We start from the raw sequence: 17,899 nt of genomic DNA on the forward strand, positions 1-17,899 counted from the left end.
CATTACGATTTTTTTCCTTACATTTCTAACGATATATTAAATATTATGACTTTATGCTCTTTATATTTTATCTTTATTCTTGTACAAGTCCTGCTTTTTTCCCCCATTTTTATTATTTTATTTTGTTTATATTGTACTTTTAGAAGTACAAGTAGATGTCAAGGGACGATAAAAAAAAAAAAAAGATGGATGGATGGTAACAGGCCATAGTCATTTATTAATACATTGTTTTGAAAAGATGCAATATAGTGAGGGAGCAGAAATGTAACCACAATAGTGAGGGACGACTGTAAATGGTTAAAAAAATAAAATAAAATAAAGTATAATATGGGACCTTAAAGGATCAATCAATGATGATCAAGGCGGGGTGGAGACATTCAAAGAATGGTAAAAAAACAAAAAAAAACAATTTTCTATATTATTTTTCTGCTTGTAGCGGATTGGTTCCGTCAGGATTAGGGTTGGACTTTCCAGGCCCAATTCAGCATTTTAAAACATAAACTCACTGAACAGCAGCCCCCCTCCCCTTGTGGTGGACATTCACAGACCACATTTCCCTTTGGCTTCCAAAATAAACATCCAGTTGTTTTGCAGTCATTAATTATAAGCATAATATGTTTGTGTTGAGGTGTTTTGTGTTTCACACGTGGTCACCATCACATGACTGTCACAGAGGGGACAGAATGAATTTGTCAGTGATTAGTAAGCGGTCACAATGCAAGCAGAAGATTTTTTTTAAAATGGACTTGAAATGCTGTTTTTCAGCCAATTTGAGTTTACAAGCAAGGCTGCTTGGACATAACTTGATATGTTATGGTCGCACTTTACAGTTCTTCATCTAGCAGAGTTTCAAGCTGTGTTGAAAATGGCCCAAAAATGTAAATACCAGTGGAACCTCTGAAGTTCAATAACCCTTAAGTCAGGGGTGTCCAAAGTACGGCCCGGGCGCCATTTGCGGCTTGCTGCTGTTTTTTTTCATTGAAATTATAATTTAAAAAAAAACAACAGCAGACCCGGAAAGAACAGCTGTAATGAAGTCAAAATATTGAAGAAAAAAAACGTAGTAAAAAAAGACTTAAAAAAAAAAAGCCATTATATTAGAAATAAACAAAACAGCAAATAAAGTTGTCATTTTTGGAAAATTAGGTTTCAGAAAAAGTTATAATGTAACGAGAATAAAGTCAAAATATTATGGGAATAACGTCATAAATATAACAATAAAATAAAAAAAGAAGTTGACATTTAAATTTTTTTTTAAAAAAACAACAGACACAGGAAAAAACAGCTGCAATTTTATGAGTATAAAGTCAAAATATTAAGAGAAAAAAAGTTGTATTCTAACGAGATTACAACACCAATTTTTTGAGAATAAAATTGTAAAGAAAAGATTAAAGAAAAAAAAGAAAAAATGATTAAAGAAAAAATGTAAAAGTAATATTAATATTACTTTTACATTAAAGTAATATTACTTTTATATTATTACAAAAAATATAAAAGTAATATTAAAGCGTCTTCGTCACGTACACAAGAACGGAGAAGCGAAAGTGTGAAGGGATAAAGCGGGAGACAAATATAATGCAGAGCAATTTGTGAGGTCTTGATTTATTTGAGTAGGCATTTTTGTGATTTTTTGTGTGCAAATGTTTTACTCTTTTGAACGCATATTGTTTTGAGAAGCCAAACTCCTTACTTGTGAAACTCCAGCGACTACCTGGAGCTACGTTCTTCATCACCAAAGTCCGACCAGACCTGGACTTAGGAGACCAGGTGGGGGGTGAGTCACTGTTGATGCACTACACTGCTGATGGGGATGTCATACAACTTCATGTCAAAAAATCCCAACTATCCCTTTAAGAAGAAAGTTGAAATGTTCAGAAAATGTAAAAAAACAAAACCCACTATAGTTAAAATGGGGGGAAAAAAGCAAAGACCGAAATTGATAATGATAAGTGTTTCCACCTACATGACAAAGCTGGGATGCAGTTCTTTCTTGAAATACTGTACAGGTATGTACTGTATAACTTCTTGGCATCTACACGTGTTGCTTTACAAAACATCAACGTGGCAAAGTCGCATCCTTTCATTTTTCAATATGTAGCCCTCACTGGAAAAAGTTTGGACACCCCTGACTTACTACGCGTGTGTGACAATTAAGAATGTTAAAAAAAAACAAAAAAACAAGATGTGTGAGGCGCATCTGCGACGCGACTCATTTCGCTGAGGATCACGCTTTTGTCATTAAAATTAAGACTGAAGTTGTTGTTTTTAAGCTGTGGTTAACTTTTTATGCTTGTATCACATTTAAGAATGAAGATGAAGTGAAGCAGAATCTTTGTATGAAACAGGCTATCGCCGCTAATAAAGGTTACTGTAAGAGGGCCACAGTTTGACCCTTTTTTTTTTTTTAAATACATTTGACTGTACAAAAATGTGAGGTCCATGAAAGGATTGTGTCGGATATTAGAGGTTCCACTGTTTATCCTAAACATATCGAGTCTCATGAGGTGACAATGGAGTTGACTTTGGATGGGAAAAAAACCCAAAACATCTGGGCATCCTTCTCTGCTTGCATTCCTCCACTGGGGTGTCAAGGTGAACCATTAGGGCTCGTGAGGCGTCATTCACTCGCTCTACTTACACTTTCGCTTTGGAATGGGTTCAAGAAGTTGCCGCCCATTTCGCCGTCGTCTCGCGGCGTTCCGGGAGGGTTGCTCATGCCCCCCATGTTGTTAGGAGAACTCTGTATGGAAAGGAAGGAAGAAAAAAAAAAAGTGATGAACGTTGCTGCTTTTAAGCGCCTCCAGATGTTTCCATACGGAGATTGAGAGAGAGCTCACCTTTGGCAAGCCATCCATGTCTCCAGATCCTGTGGACGCAAATAACACTCAGTCAAGTCAACATTAAGTACGCTTCTGCTTGGATAATGTGGTGCTGCTTCATGAGTGACGGCGACGCACCAAGCGATCCGTTCATGTGGTGCGGCTCCATGGCTCCCATAGCGCCCATTGGCCCGTCAGGCCCCGGTCCCATTGGGAACTGGTTCAAACAATAAGAAGTTCAGTATTGTGTTTGTTTTTATGTAATGTGTGTGTCATTCGGTACTCTAGTCTGGACCAAAACATAAAAAATAATACTTGTGCATGTATTTTTGTCATGGGACCAAAGGCTTTGCAGTAAGGAAGTACGGACTTGATTGGGCAGCTTTTGTGACATATTAAACGACCAAATGGACACATTCCAAATGAAAATGCCATCTGCTGGCTTGAATATGTACAGTGCAACCTCAGTTTTTGTGGATTTCAGTTTTCGCCGACTATTGTTGCCAAAAATATGTCGCACACTGTCTCGGTCATTGTACGGCTAAACAGTGCATCTAACAAAGCATCAACACATTGGTGACTCCGCCTCCGTCAAGAATGGATAGTGGTTCTTGCAGAGTTGGGACTCTATAGACCAAGGATGTTCAAAGTGTCATCCCAGATGACAGTGCTTCTCACTCTCTCTCTCTCTCTAAGGGAGAGCCCAGTCACCCTACGGAGAAAACCCGTTTTGGCCTCTTGTATGCGTGATCTTGTGCTTTCGGTCACTACCCAAAGCTTGTGACCATAGGTGAGGGTAGGAATGTAGATTGAACGATTAATTGAGAGCTTTGCCTTTCGCCTTGCTCAGCTCCCTCTTCAGCACAACGGACCAATGCAGAGTCCGCATCCCTGCTGATGCCGCACCAACCTGCTTGTATACATACAAGTATAAAAGGAATTGCATTGGAAGTGCTGCTGACAGCGCTCCTTTAAAGTATATTTCAGAAGCTTTTGGTGAAGTCTAAGCTGGTAAATATAGCGGAATATAAAAATAAGATACGCATTCAACCCGGCAGACGGCATTTTAGTTTGGAAGATTTGCATTAGGTCATGTCATATGTCATAAAAACTGCCTAATAAAGTGCTTACTTTATGCACACGTTCTTTACTGCACAGCCTTTGGTCCCATGACAAAAGAGAACGCTAAGGAACACACACCAAAATGTGAACACGGCCTAATAGTTCCAAAATGTAACTTACATTGGGTCTGTTGCCTCCGGGTCCAATAGGATTCATCATGGTGTAAATGTTTTCACTGGAGTTCGTGGAGTCTGCGTGAGGACCAAACAGGTCAGTTAACGGACTGTAAATGGACGTGTGACAAATGCAAATTATATGACAAAAAACAGGAATGGGGGGAGGGAGGCATGCGTGGTCAGTGAGGAGTACAAGATGCAGGAGTGTTAGTGCCGTGGAGCGGGGGGGCATAGTTAGGTGACGCACCACCTGGGCTGGGCATGATGGGAGTTCCGGGTGGACCTCCGCCACCTGGTGGACCCTGAGAGGGAGAGAACAGTTGACAATCAGGTAAAAATTCATGATGATTAATTTGAAGAGCTTTATAACTGACTGACCACGTAGTTTCCTGGAGATGAGGAGGAGTATGCTATCTGCGGAGGAAAACATCAAGAGTCAGTATGGGAAGAAGAAGGGGAAAAAAAAGAAAGAAAAAAAGACGCTCTTTAAGTGAGGGATAATTAAAAAACGCAGCGCAAATGAGCTGAAGTGTGCACTGAATCAAGTATAATACGGTCATTTTCCCCTAGGTCGTCTTATATTCAAGGTCAAGAGATGTATTCATGCAAACCAGCAATTTGCCACAAAACTTCCCTCCAAATAAATCAGAGCTTTTCCACCCATCCCTCACACACACACACACACACACACACACACACGTGACCTGAAGAGATGCAGAGACCCGCTGGAAAAAAAGTTGCACAACAACAACAGAGGATTTTAAGATAATCGTGATGATAAACTTCTGCCGAGCTAAGCTAAGAAACATAACATATTTTTTCCCCCACCAAATCTACACGTTCTTTCATAATATTGTCTTTAAAATACTTTTTCAAATACAGGTCTTAAAAAAAAAAAGTAGTTTTATATTTAAGGTCGTCTTATATTCGGGTCAATGTTGTAATAATGTTTTGTTTATATTAAAAAAAGGAGAAAAAAAAGACTCACTGAGTTAGCATTAGGCCCGGGCCATGGCCCTCTTCCTCCTGGACCCCTGAGTGATGAATGAATGAAACAAATGAAACAAATATAAGACAACAGCCACAATCACAACAGCATAGACAGTTAGAGTAAATGTTTTAATGTACATGTTCATCCCTGGCATGGGGCCACCCATGGAGTTGGGGGGAGGTCTCATGCCCCCGTAATTCTGCAAGACAAAAAAAATGTCAAATTGACCATGACATTGGATGATAAATGGAGGTTTGTGCGTGAGTGCCAGAGCGGTACCTGTGGGCCCATGGCCATTCCTCGAGGAGGGTTCATCCTCATTGGACCGCCCATGTTAGGATGTCCTGAAACGAACAGAAATAGTTAATTCCACATATGGCTCGTCTCCCAAAGTCCAATTGAGACATGCGGCAGACTACGCTTCCATCCTACACTCCTCCTTAATCCCATTTGTTCAAACCCTCTGGCTGTAATCTCCATCTAAACATCACAGCAGACCTCGTCCTGGGCCACACTCACAACCAATACAGCAGTGGCTGGTGTCTTACATTCAAATATCATATGGGAAAAAACAACACTTACGCTTGTTTTTTTATATTTTACTTTTTATACGGCAGAGTGTCATTACAGCTTTAGTTCATCAGGAAGTGACGGGAAGTGACGGTGGGCGTCCCGAGCAGGAGAGCTAGGCTCAGTGCTAGCTGTGAGTTTGGAGAGAGTTAGGAAGTGTGTTTATGTTGGCGTGGATGTAAAGTCCTGCAGTGTTCTCCGCTGTTAATAAAGCCATTAAAGTGCATCGGCGACGTGAGTCTCTCCTTCCCCACAACAAGCGGCGTTACAGTATTGACCAGTGCACACCAGGAAATAAACGGTGTCATTTCTTACAGGCATTGGCTGGACAGCTATGTAGTGAGGCTTGTTTAACCTTTGCCTTGTGGGCAAGCAGGAAGGAGAGACGATGCTGAGAGATGTGTGTGTGTTCTGAGCTGCTGTCTGGTGGCCGCGTTCAAGAAATAAAGTTGGCAGAAGCAACAGGAGAAGTTTCCTTCTTTGCTTCGGAGCTGAATAACACTGACAAGTTAACAGACTAGTAGCGAACGGAAAAGAAGACGGCTTTGTTTGTGTCGAATACAGAAGATGAGGACTTTGATGGATTTGTGGATGAGGATTGATGAAAAATAACGTGAGTACATTCTAAAATACTTCAATTAAGTACAACCCAACTCAGTTTTGCTCCCGCTGCTGCATGCATGCTTATTGTAGCGTCGCTGGGAGCACGTCCTGTTCCCAGCCTAATTTGCGGTAATGTTTTGGTGCAAATGCTCTTAAAAGTTACATGTTTGACCAGGAAATAGCAAGCTCAAAAGAAGACGGCTTTTTTATGTGGAACAACTGACAGTTTGTGTGGATCTTGTGAATGATTGTGACTGAGCTAGGACTCGGTAATTAAAGTCTACACACGACGGCTTCATTGATTGAAAAAACAAACTTTTTCTTGCATGAAGCTTCTACTTGAGTTGGTAATTTGGCCGCTATATGCAGTCAGATATTGACCAAGGGAGACAAAATGGGTGGCCGCTGGCCGCGTTGGACAGGTGACTGCTATACACAGGGTCTATAACATGTAAATTTGCTGCGGGGGATTTGTCAGTGCCTGCTATAGGCAGGTGGCTGTTCTATAAAGGTGGCCGCTAAGACAGGTTTGACTGTATATTATTTCCGGGGTTTTGTATTTATTTAAAAATACATTAAATATTCAACAATATTTATAAAAATATTTTCTACAAATAACCATAATGCATAATTTGTCCTACTTTTCCAACAAGTTGCACCAACTAAAAAAAATTAATAATTGTGTATGAAAACTACAAATGAAATAGGTTGTATGTGTAACCCGACTGGTTAGCAGGGTCCATGGATGAGAACTGAGCAGTGCTAGCCGACAAGCTAAAAGCCAGAGCTGTGGGCTCTTCATCCAGCGCGGCTCTTTAACGTGTCAGGGAGTGAGGTTTACTTCTTTATTTACTTTATCATAAAGAAAAGCTAAAGAAATGAAAAAAAACGTAATTAAATTTGTGAAAATTGATTAAAGCGATACAAATTTTGGCCTATGCTGAGATCTGAAAACAAACATGCAAAATCTGAACCTGATCCAAATCAAATGTTGTCCTGTGGTCTGTGGATAAAAAAAAATGACTGATACAATGCCTCCCCCGTACTAACAGTACTGGATACCAGACCAAGCATTGTACCTTGCGGCCGTGTGGGGTCCAAACTGTTTGGCAGAAGAGGCTGAGATCCCGGGATTCCACCTGGAGGCTGAACACACAACGGAACATGAAATAAAACAGGCTATCTAGGTGTGGAGCATTTTGTCTACCTGATTTGGCATTCGAAGAGCGGGGCGCGGTCCACCCGGGTACCGTGGTGACATGAAAGGCTGCAAAAGAAGAGCGAAAGAGGAGAAAGACACTTTAAATGTGTGGATATTTGGTTAAAGTTCCACTGAGGACACACCAATGAGGATGTGGGTGGATGAGGATGACATGCCTTGAAACAAGGAACGCACCGCAAGCGTCTCTTTGTAACGAGGCGCAGCACGACAGCGTGTAAAGACAGCACTCAAGTCATCGCCCCGCTCTCGCTGTGGTGTAAGCCGACGCGGCCTGTGGTCTTGCTAGCGCGGCTAGACGCACCTCGGGCCAACGATACAAAACCTTCCAGGGAAGCCATGGAAACCACAAGAATGAGGAGCGCTGGTGTTGTGCTCGCTGCACCAAACTCTTTAGGAAAGCTCGACAGACTGGATCTCATCTAGTTAGCAACCTCGCTAACCCAGTGTACCATTTATTGCTCAAGTAAGGATGTGACTGCATGTGTGCGTGTGTGTGTGTGCGTGCGTGCGCATGTCCACCATGGCCGCCCCTTGTTTTATTCATAAGCTGCTAGAAAAAGCAGGCAGAGAGGAGAGGTGTGTATGTGTGTGCTAAGAGCAGTGGAGCAGATAAGTGTGCAACCCCCACTAGCAGCTCCAGGGGAGGGGCAAGGAGTGAATAATTCATCCCACACAGGGACACCCGATTCTGGGCCTTGAAGAGGAGGCATGGCCTGCCGCCTCTGGATGCTTCCAGAGTGGAGCATCTACTAGCCTGAATCAAACCAGCGGGCCTGGAGGGGTAAAACGAGGAAGAAAGAATGGGAGAAAACTGGGGAGAGGAAGAGTGGGTGTGTGTTTCTGGGGGGTGAGGGGGCTTTAGAGGGAATGAAAGCTGGGTGAGAAAGTGTTCCAACTTACCTGGCCATGGGGTCCCATCATGGGGTTGCTTGGGTTGTGTGGGGGGGGCTGTGCGTGGGGGGACTGCTGAGAGCCGGGCGGTCCCTTTAAGAAAGAAGAGTGATATCAGAGAGACGGGAGGGGCCCATGTAGAGTGGGGTTGTGGGGTACAGGGGCACCTGGAGGAACCCCGATTAAAAATCACGAAGAGGATGGTGAGAGGGGAGGCGTTAGTGGGAGGGGGTTTCAGTTTGAGGAGAAAAGGAGCTGAATGTGCACTTTAAATGATGTTATCTTTAACAAATCATGTTTAAAAAGGCCATTAAAAAAGTTGAATTGATGCTAAACTGTGTGGTTAGGTGCCCTTCATGGGAACCACATGTAGTTCCGCTGTACATCACAAGGGGGCAGTGTTGCCAAAGGTTCACCGCAATAGGACATGCACTGGGGCAAGTACAGTAGTTGGGAGTTTGATACTTAAGTATGTTATCACTAACTAGAGGTGAATGACCCCTTATATAAAAGTCACAATACAACACTTTTCTTTAATTGTCCTTCTGATAATTCAAGAAAGAGAACTGACCAATCAAAACTTGCCATTATGACATCAATGGGCGTCTCGGCACACAGTAGTACTATCATATTAAGTGTATATAGATTTGCATATGTATGTATATACACACACATACATATATACGTTAAGGTCAGTGTGTTCATGACTCCACCAAAAGAAAGACACTGGGCAAAAACGGTCTGTGTGGCAGAGTTCCAAGACGAAAGCCACTTCTGAACAAAAACAACATTAAGGCTCATCTCAATTTTGATGATTCCCAAGACCTTCGGGAAAATACTCTGGTCTGAAGAGTCAAAAGTTGAGCTTTTTGGAAGTTGTGTGTCCCATTACATCTGGCGTAAAAGTATTGCCGCATTTCAGAAAAAGAAAATCATACCAAAAATAAAATATGGTGGTGGTAGTGTGATGGACTAGGGCTGTTATGCTGCTTCAGGACCTGGAAGACTTGCTGTGATAAATGGAACCATGAATTCTACAAAAAAGTCCTGAAGGAGAATGTCCGGCCGTCTGTTGGTGACCTCAAGCTGAAACCAACTTGGGTTCTGCAGCAGGACAATGATCCAAAGCACACCAGCAAGTGTGAATGGCTGACGAAAAACAAAATGAAGACTTTGGAGTGGCCTAGTCAAAGTCCTGACCTGAATCCTATTGAGATGCTGTGGCATGACCTTAAAAAGGCTTCATGCTGAAAAACCCTCCAATGTGGCTGAATTGCAACAATTCTGCAAAGATGAGTGGGGCCAAAAAGAGACTCACTGCAAGTTATCGCAAATGCTTGATTGCAGTTTTTGCTGCTAAGGGTGGCCCAACCAGTTATTAGGTCTAGGGGGCACACAGGGCCATGTAGGTTTTTTTTCTCCATAAGAATAAAACATTTCATTTAAAAACTGCATTTTGTGTTCATTGTCTAACATTTAAATTTGATTGATGATCTGAAATATTTAAGTGTGACAAACATGCAAAAAAAAAAAAAGAAAAAGAAATCAGGAGGGGGGCAAACACTTATTCACACCACTGTATGCGTGCGTATGTAACACTACCAGTCAAAAGGTTTAGAACACCCCAATTTTTCCAGTTATTTGTTGAAATTCAAGTCCAATGAATAGCTTGAAATTGTACAAAGGTAAGTGGTGAAGTGCCAGATGTTAAAAAAAAGTTAAGGTTACCCAAAACTGAAAAAAAAATTGTATTTCAGAATTATGCAGAAAGGTCTGTTTCAGGGACCACAAAATGGGTCAACAATTTAAAGCTATTCTGCAGAAATGGCAGTTGGTGCAACTAATTCCTACAGGTGTTCCAAGTTCTGGAGTACTTACTACCTCCTCTGTCTGCATAAAAACAGTGTTCGGAACACACTGTGGTACTATACCCTTGTGAACATCAGTTGAACAGCGTTGGACTGATGTAAGTAATTTGTTGCAACAAAATGCCAAGAAAAAAGGGAATTAACAATGGAAGAGCGACAGACCATTTTAACACTTCATCATGTAGGTTTTTCTCCAGAGAAATCGGAGTGTTTTGACCGGCAGAGAGAGAGAGAGAGAGAGAGAGAGAAAGAGAGAGAGAGAAAGAGAGGGAGAGAGAGAGAGAGAGAGAGTGTGTGTGTGTGTGTGTGTGTGTGTGCGTGCGTGTATATAAATGTATATATACTGTAGGTGTGTGTGGGTGTGTGTGTTATAAACATTTCAGTTTTTGCTCTTTACATCGCACCTCTTTGCTCTATTTCCCTAATTATTGCTCTTGTTTTTTTTTTTTTACTAAATTTGTATTTCTACAATGTGTCGCGGGCCAATACAAAATGAGCGGTGTGCCCCAAATGACCCCACGACCGCAGTTTGGACACCCTTGTGTTGGTGAAATACTTTGAATGGCGACACATTTTACTCAAAACATTCACTGAAAATCTCAAGTATTTGCAGTCATCAGACTAAAGTCTTCAATCAAGTCCCGGGTCATTGATGTCAAAGTCCAAGTCGAGTTCCAAGCCTTTGATGATATTGTCAAGCAGAGTCCAAAGTCATCAAAATTGTGACTCACGTCCAAGTCGCATGACTCAAGTCCACACCTCTGCCGCAAGGTGGTATCATCATTAAACCCCGCAAGCTGGATTGACTTGAAATTTCTCACACAGCTCTACAAACCACCCACTCTAACTTCACAGTGTGTGCCAAATCACCACTAAATCTGGCATACACCTTTTTCAGGGAGTGACAAGCGCATGTGTGTAAAATTTAAGCAAGACTGGTTGAAAACATGGCCACCAAGTTGAACATTTGTCTAATGATGATAAAACTTTGAGGATATCTGTATTACATGTATGCTAGCACAGGGATTCCCAACTACTATGGTGTGGCTGTAAAAAAAAAAAAATCATCCAATTTCACTTAATTTGTATGAAAATGATTATTTACGACAAATAACGTATCTTTGTTCATGTATGCATGTCATCGAACGAACAATTCAGTGCTCTTCCACTAGATGACAGGAGGTACATAAACAACCTGCGTACGCGTGGGCGCTTCGGACTCTACAATTGTCACGCAAATGAGACTTTTGCATGCTCTCAAACTGTTGCATCACTGACGATTAGGGTTCCTACAGAGCCAACGAAGCGTGTTTGGAGCAAACAACCACAGCTCCCTGTCACAATAAGTCCCTTCACCACTACATATGCACAAACACATACCCTCACTCCTCCACCAACGTTATAAATAGCACACTCGCTCCCTCCACCACTGCTTATGCTTATTCACTCTCATTAGGACCCCCCCGTCGCCTGCCTGCCAGCCAGCAGATTGCCTTGCTTACAGCATGCAAACAATGCTAGGTGACCACAGTCCAGGTGCAGGTGATCTTTCTCATCCTTCCACCCTTCAAACTCTCTTCAGTGCCGCCCGCTTCCTCTCTCCCACTCTCCTGCACCACCTTATCGTGCCGCGGCCAAATGCCAACGCTGTCCATCACACCGCGCACACGGAGTGTACATGTACCGGTGTGCAGCTCTATGTCCCCGGTTGTGTGGTTGGTGTGTGCATACCACAGCCGGGAGAACAGAGCGGCGGAGGCAGAGATGGAGGATGGAGAAGATGACTACATTAGGCTGAATCACCAATAGGCTCAACAGCGGACCACGGATGGATGAATGAATGAATGGTGGGAGCTTCAGAGGCCCCTGGTGGGTGGAAATATCAAGAATGGAAGCCACAGAGTGAGAAGATGGTAATAATTACACAATTGAGTTATTAAATGCTTATCTAAAAGTCATGACCATTACTAAACAACCGTTATTACAACAACTGACAATATCAGACGTGGAAAAAACAGTCCAACACAAAAGACAGTTTAAAAAGTATTTTTAACTATATTCTTTACATGGAACTTAATTAGAAAGAGTTAAATAACATTAAGTAAAAGATGTGAGAGAAAAACACTAACTAAATCGCAACATTACAGGAAGCTTTATGAGGATAGGAAAGTTATACTGCAAGAATAATATAGAAACAAAAAAAGTGCAGTCTTTTCACACCAATTGTAAAACTATGAGCACATTTTTAAAAATCAATCTGTTATGAGAATAAAGTCAGAATATTATAAGAAGTATTAATTTTATGAGAGTAAGAAAACGAGGAGGAAAAAATGGAGAATGCTACGAAAAGTCATAACATTACCATAATATTGGAATGTTGTGAGAAGAAAGTTGTACATTTTCATAACGTGATGAGAGGTAACATTGTTACAAGAATAAAGTCAGAATAGTACAAGAAAAAAGTAGTAATTTTATGAGAATAGTAAAATAGATGGGGGGGAAAGGCGGAAGATTACGAGAAGCCATAATGTTACAAGCACAATACTGAAATACTATGAGAAGAAAGTTGTGCATTAGGGGTGCACCAAGTACAATTTTATGATTGTTAAAAAGCCTGACTTGCCCATGCATTTTTTTTTTAAATAACTGACTGTAGGCCTGCCACGATAATCAATAAATTAATTAACGGCATAATAAATAAAAACAAAATTGCTAATTTTGCTGGCCTCAATATATTGACCTGTGTATGCGTGCTTGCACTCCTCCGCTGTCCCTACCAAACAGGCTGGATGACAAGAGGGACCGTGACAGGCCTGACAGCACACACCTTCTATATTCCAATGTTATTTTGTTGTGAAACATTGAACAACACACGTGAAACAAGACAAACCTGTTGTTTTAACTGCACATGAGGTAGTTCTGTCAAATAATCGAGTTTAGAAAATTGCTGTCCAAACCACAAAATGATATCGCTTCAATTACTCTTATTTTTTTTTTTTTTTTTTTTTTTTAAATCAAACAAAACTTGCAGCCCCTTAATAAAATAACGTGCACAGTGGCTGAAAACGGCCGGTCGTCCGATGCCATGAACTCCATAACTTTCTTCGTCATAGCTAATTTTTTTTTATTACACCCCAAAAGTAAACAGAATGTGGCATACAGTGCTTTTATTTTGAAGGCCGGAAGTGTGTTGTGTGTGTTGAGAATGTCTCTTGACCGTTGCTAAAAGGGTGAGCTGCGTACATGAATAAACGTGCCCTCCTGCAGCCGTGTCCCCCCGCCCTTCATTTACTCCCAACTTCCACGACATCGGCGGGCATTCTGACAGCGTGCCGATGCCCGGCTCTTTGCTCTGGCTAGCTTTAGCTCGTCCAGACTTTCAGACCTTTTGCGGAGGTAGATAAGATCGGTTTCACACAGAAGGATTATCCCATCGCCAATACCCCAAAATGAAAGAAATTGGTGATAACGGTAAAATACAAGACAGATGAAAGGTTGTAATGTTACGAGAAGTCACACCATTACGAGAATAACGGCGTATTACATGAAAAAAGTTGTAATTTTATGAGAATAGTAAAATTAGGAGGAAAAAAAAGGCGGAATGAAGAAGAAAGAAGTCATGACGTTATGAGGATAACATTGCAGTATTACAAAAAGACTGGTACATGTTTAAAAACAGTAAAAGTCATAATGTTGCAATAATAAAATTGTAACATTGCAAGAAAAACGTTATTTTACGAGGATGGCAAAACTAAAAGAAAAAACTCATAATATTACAAAAACTTTTGTTATGACAATTAAGTTGTTCTATTACTATTACCTGTAAAACATTTTTTTTAAGTTGTAATGTGAGAAAAAAAGTTAACTTACGTAAGCTAATAACGTTGAAAAAAGTTTTTTTAATTTTTAAAAAAAGAAAACCTTTGTAGTATTACTTAGCAGTACTTGTAGTAGTGAAAAAATGACGAGAAGTCTACTGTTCAAGACAAAAGTTGCAAGTTAAAAACTGAGTTAAGTTAAATTACAAAAACACTTAGTATTTTTTTAAAGTGGTATCAACAATAAGTCATTATGTTACTTGAATAAAGTTGTAAGAAAGTTACGAGAAAAAAGTTAATTTTGTGAGAATCGTAAAACTACCACAAAAAAAGTCAGAAAGTTGTTATATTACTATTACTAGTAAAATTTGTAAAAAAGTTGTATTGTGAGAAAAAAAGCTAAGTTAAATACATTGCTTTTAAAAAATGTGTTTTATTAAAGTGGTAATTCCGAGAAGTCTATGTTTCGAGACAAAAGTTGCAATATTACGAGAAAAAAATAGCAAAATTAGTTTTAAAAAAGGATTGTAATAAGTGAATGACGGGACTTAAAAATGCAAACAGCAGTCTGACAAAATGGTCTTGATGTGCGGAAGCATTGCGTATGTTATTGTTTGTGAAAGTATTTTACTTTCTCTGAATGTTGAGACTTTTTCCTCATTATCTTTTGGCGTTATTCATCTTTGTTTCCCCAACGTGGATACTAATCGTTAATGACTTTTAGGAGAGACAGGTTCGAAACAGAGGTAAGGTGGCCAAGGGATGGAAGGAACAATTTGTTTGGGGCAAAGCTGTGTGGAGGTATGGGGGGGGCATACCTGGAAGAAGCCTGGAGGCATGGGACCGCCTGGCATGGCATCGTTGGGGGGCATGTTGCCCATCACCGGGCTGGGCGCTGCTGCTGCGCTCTGAAACACAAAGCGAAACTCATTCAATGTGACGTTCAACACAAAAATGTACATGATGCAATGACTGCCAACATCCTGAAGGGGGCAGTGTCCACACCTGATGGCTCAGCACCCTCCCTGCCCTGCTGCCACCCCCCCAACATATTAAGTTTAATGGTTAATTCAGGAAAGTGTCTTCTATTACCGCCTTTAAACCGCTACCTGAAGATGGTAGACTATAAGGGCTTCATCTTTTTTTCCTGCTGACCAAGACTAAATTAGGACAAAGTGTTCAAGGAGAAATCACTGCACTTTTAAAAAATATATATATACACTTCTATTCCATAACAAGAGCCCCGTTGATGCATGACTTTGAAAGAAGCTGCATCACTTTAGTCATACTTACCGTCAGTTAACAAAGCACAGCACAATAAGCTCAAGGAAATATTGTTTAACATTACGTGGCAGCATCCTCAAGTACATAAGAAGAAAACCTTTTTATTGCGGCATAAAACGTTACAAGAGAGCGTTCATACAGTATGCGGCTATGCAACAGTTGCTTCCGAGTCAAAACTAATTCAATTTGAGCATATTCATTATGCCTTCGTTTATTTTGGCTCATTGAAGCAGGCAGCTATTTGCCAAGTGGGATTTAAACAAATCACAACAATTACACATTACATGTAATATGATCACGTATGACAACGTGCGGGTGATCCATTTGCAGCAGTTACAGCTGCAGCTGGTCACCGTCCAACACAAGCTGATAGCACACATGCAATCATTCAATTAATGCGGCGTTTGTGTCCTGTTTGTGACCTTGCCACCAATACCAGACGAGAACGATATGAGCATCAGGCGGCTATTTAATGGCCTCTAAAAATGACAATTCTTAAAGTGCTCACAACACCAAAACACATGTTAATCTTGTTATTTCCGCCGTGAAAAATAACAATGAAAGGCATATTTAGAATTTTTGTCACATCTTCCGGGTTCACACCAGGGAAGCTGCCGTCCACCCCAATGCTCCCTCGTTGTTATAGTCCGGTTCTAAATTAATTTCTGTTGTTTGTTCTACTTTTTTTTCTATTATGCTGCTCGCTGTGTTGAAGGCTTTTGCTGGAACACTCAAGGAGCCAAAGTAAGCTTGATCACTTTTCTAAAAAGACACCATTCGCCTCATCAGGTCAGCAAACTGTGTGGGACAAATGTTTCAATACTGCCATGCAGATGAAAATAAAAAGTAAAAAACCCACAAGATGTTCAACCGTGGAAAAGCGTACCAAGGTGGCAGTAAGTCAATCCACATTTCTTCTGCTAATATTCTCCATAGCAGCCAGCCTCGTGGCCCATGGCGGCTAAAACATGTCATACACCTCACAACACAATATTACTGATTGTTATCATTGTGAACATGTCACATTCTTCGCATACGTGTCTTTGTTTGCACCTGGTTGCCGGTGTCACCTTCAAGTGTTCGACGGGAACTGCTAGAACTGTGCATAAGTCCATGAGGACCAGGCAGCTCTTGATTTGACAGGAGCCAAACATAAGCCATGAGAAAACTCACAAAGAGCTCATCAACCCATCGGAAATTGCAGGAGGTCATTACTCAATATACAGTCTGACTCACTGTATCTTGGATAGAAGGCTACAATCATCACACAGCAACTTAACACTCAAAAGGTAAGCTCAGAAATATACAAGACAAGTACCAATACCAGTTTAAAATGAAAAGCAACAATTTTAACTTTTTCCCCATCATGCATTTCTCCCAAGCAGAGCAGTTCATTGGCCATGGCTGCCGGGGACGCTGAAATCATTCATTCAGCTGCTTGTGTCCACCAGCTCATGAGCTCCCTTTGGAGCTGAGCTTGGCCAATCTAGTCAATCTTATACATCTGGTGCCGACTTGTCCGTGCATGTAAATGATCTGATTCCCCAATGCCAGGTCGCTGTGTGAAAGCGCAAACAGGTGCGGCAATATGATGGGGTTCTGTAAGGAGGGAAAAGCGGATATATGCCAGCTCTTCTGCGGATCTTTGTGCACAAACTTTTTGCTAACCCAAATGAGCACAAGCTAACACCGTTTTCCCGCTCCTTTGTCAGGCCAAACAATAAGCAAAGAAAACTGGAACTGGAATCTCAGGGAGGCGACGAGCCAAATGATTCAGCCCGGGAGTTACAAATGATATAACTGTATTCTCGTCAACACACATAGACGGAGACGCATGTTCAAAGTGCTTACATAAGCATGCCGGAACAAACACACACACACAAACACACAGGGACACACACACACACGCACGCACACAAAGAGTTGCATCACAAGCTTATAAAGTACAGCCTTTCAGTAGTGAGGCAGACGGAGGAGAATTGGGGGGGGTTGAGACCCAGGGGAGGGAACGGTGCTCACCAACACACACGCACCCTTCGCACATACATCGGTCCACCAGTGTGCACACACACAAACGCACACCTAACGAGCACACTACATCGCAGTGACACACTCAGGCTTGGCTATACGACCAATTACTTCCTTGCACTTCTACGTGAAATCAGCGCACACAAATAACAAAAGAAGAAAAAAAAAATCACATGCACAAACACACCTCCCCCCATCTTTATGTTAATTCTGCTAGTGAACACGAGCAGGCCACCGAGTCCTTGGGGAGAGAGCAGGGTCGGCTGCCTCTTTCCTTCCCTCTCATCCGTTCTTCTCCATCCTTTTCCACCATCTTTCCACCCTAATAATAACAAACACACATATTTTCTTCCCCCTGCCCCGCAACCTTAGTACAGTTCGTCCCTATCGCAACCTTTTCCTCCCCTCATGCCTTCAACGCTGCCTCCCCCCACCTCTCCCATCCCCGTCTTACGAGTAGGGCGTCAGAAGCTTGCAGAAGCTGTTGCCATGGAGACAGGTCCTATCTGCACTCTGTCCCCCTGGCATCCCCCGCTCCAGGAGAGAGAAAGAACAAGAAGATGCAGG

General features: G+C 41.6%; 1 protein-coding gene across 5 annotated transcripts in view; it reads right to left on the reverse strand.

Moving 5' to 3' along the window:
- LOC129192091 (single-stranded DNA-binding protein 3-like) overlaps positions 1-17,899 on the reverse strand; it is a 56,180-nt gene that overhangs the window by 4,895 nt on the left and 33,386 nt on the right. For 2 of the 5 annotated variants that reach the window (XM_054795624.1, XM_054795627.1), the window contains exons 5-17: positions 14,839-14,928; positions 8,344-8,427; positions 7,429-7,488; positions 7,301-7,367; positions 5,328-5,392; positions 5,186-5,247; positions 5,046-5,091; positions 4,436-4,471; positions 4,305-4,359; positions 4,062-4,132; positions 2,958-3,036; positions 2,838-2,866; positions 2,639-2,740 (exon numbers count right to left, since the gene is read on the reverse strand). In XM_054795624.1, coding sequence (XP_054651599.1) covers positions 2,639-2,740; positions 2,838-2,866; positions 2,958-3,036; positions 4,062-4,132; positions 4,305-4,359; positions 4,436-4,471; positions 5,046-5,091; positions 5,186-5,247; positions 5,328-5,392; positions 7,301-7,367; positions 7,429-7,488; positions 8,344-8,427; positions 14,839-14,928 — 846 coding nt within the window. The remainder of the gene's footprint in view (positions 1-2,638; positions 2,741-2,837; positions 2,867-2,957; positions 3,037-4,061; positions 4,133-4,304; positions 4,360-4,435; positions 4,472-5,045; positions 5,092-5,185; positions 5,248-5,327; positions 5,393-7,300; positions 7,368-7,428; positions 7,489-8,343; positions 8,428-14,838; positions 14,929-17,899) is intronic. The other 3 variants (XM_054795626.1, XM_054795628.1, XM_054795625.1) reach the window with 2 other exon arrangements.

This window comes from Dunckerocampus dactyliophorus, chromosome 13 (assembly GCF_027744805.1).
Source record: "Dunckerocampus dactyliophorus isolate RoL2022-P2 chromosome 13, RoL_Ddac_1.1, whole genome shotgun sequence".
NCBI classification, from domain to species: Eukaryota; Metazoa; Chordata; class Actinopteri; order Syngnathiformes; family Syngnathidae; genus Dunckerocampus; species Dunckerocampus dactyliophorus.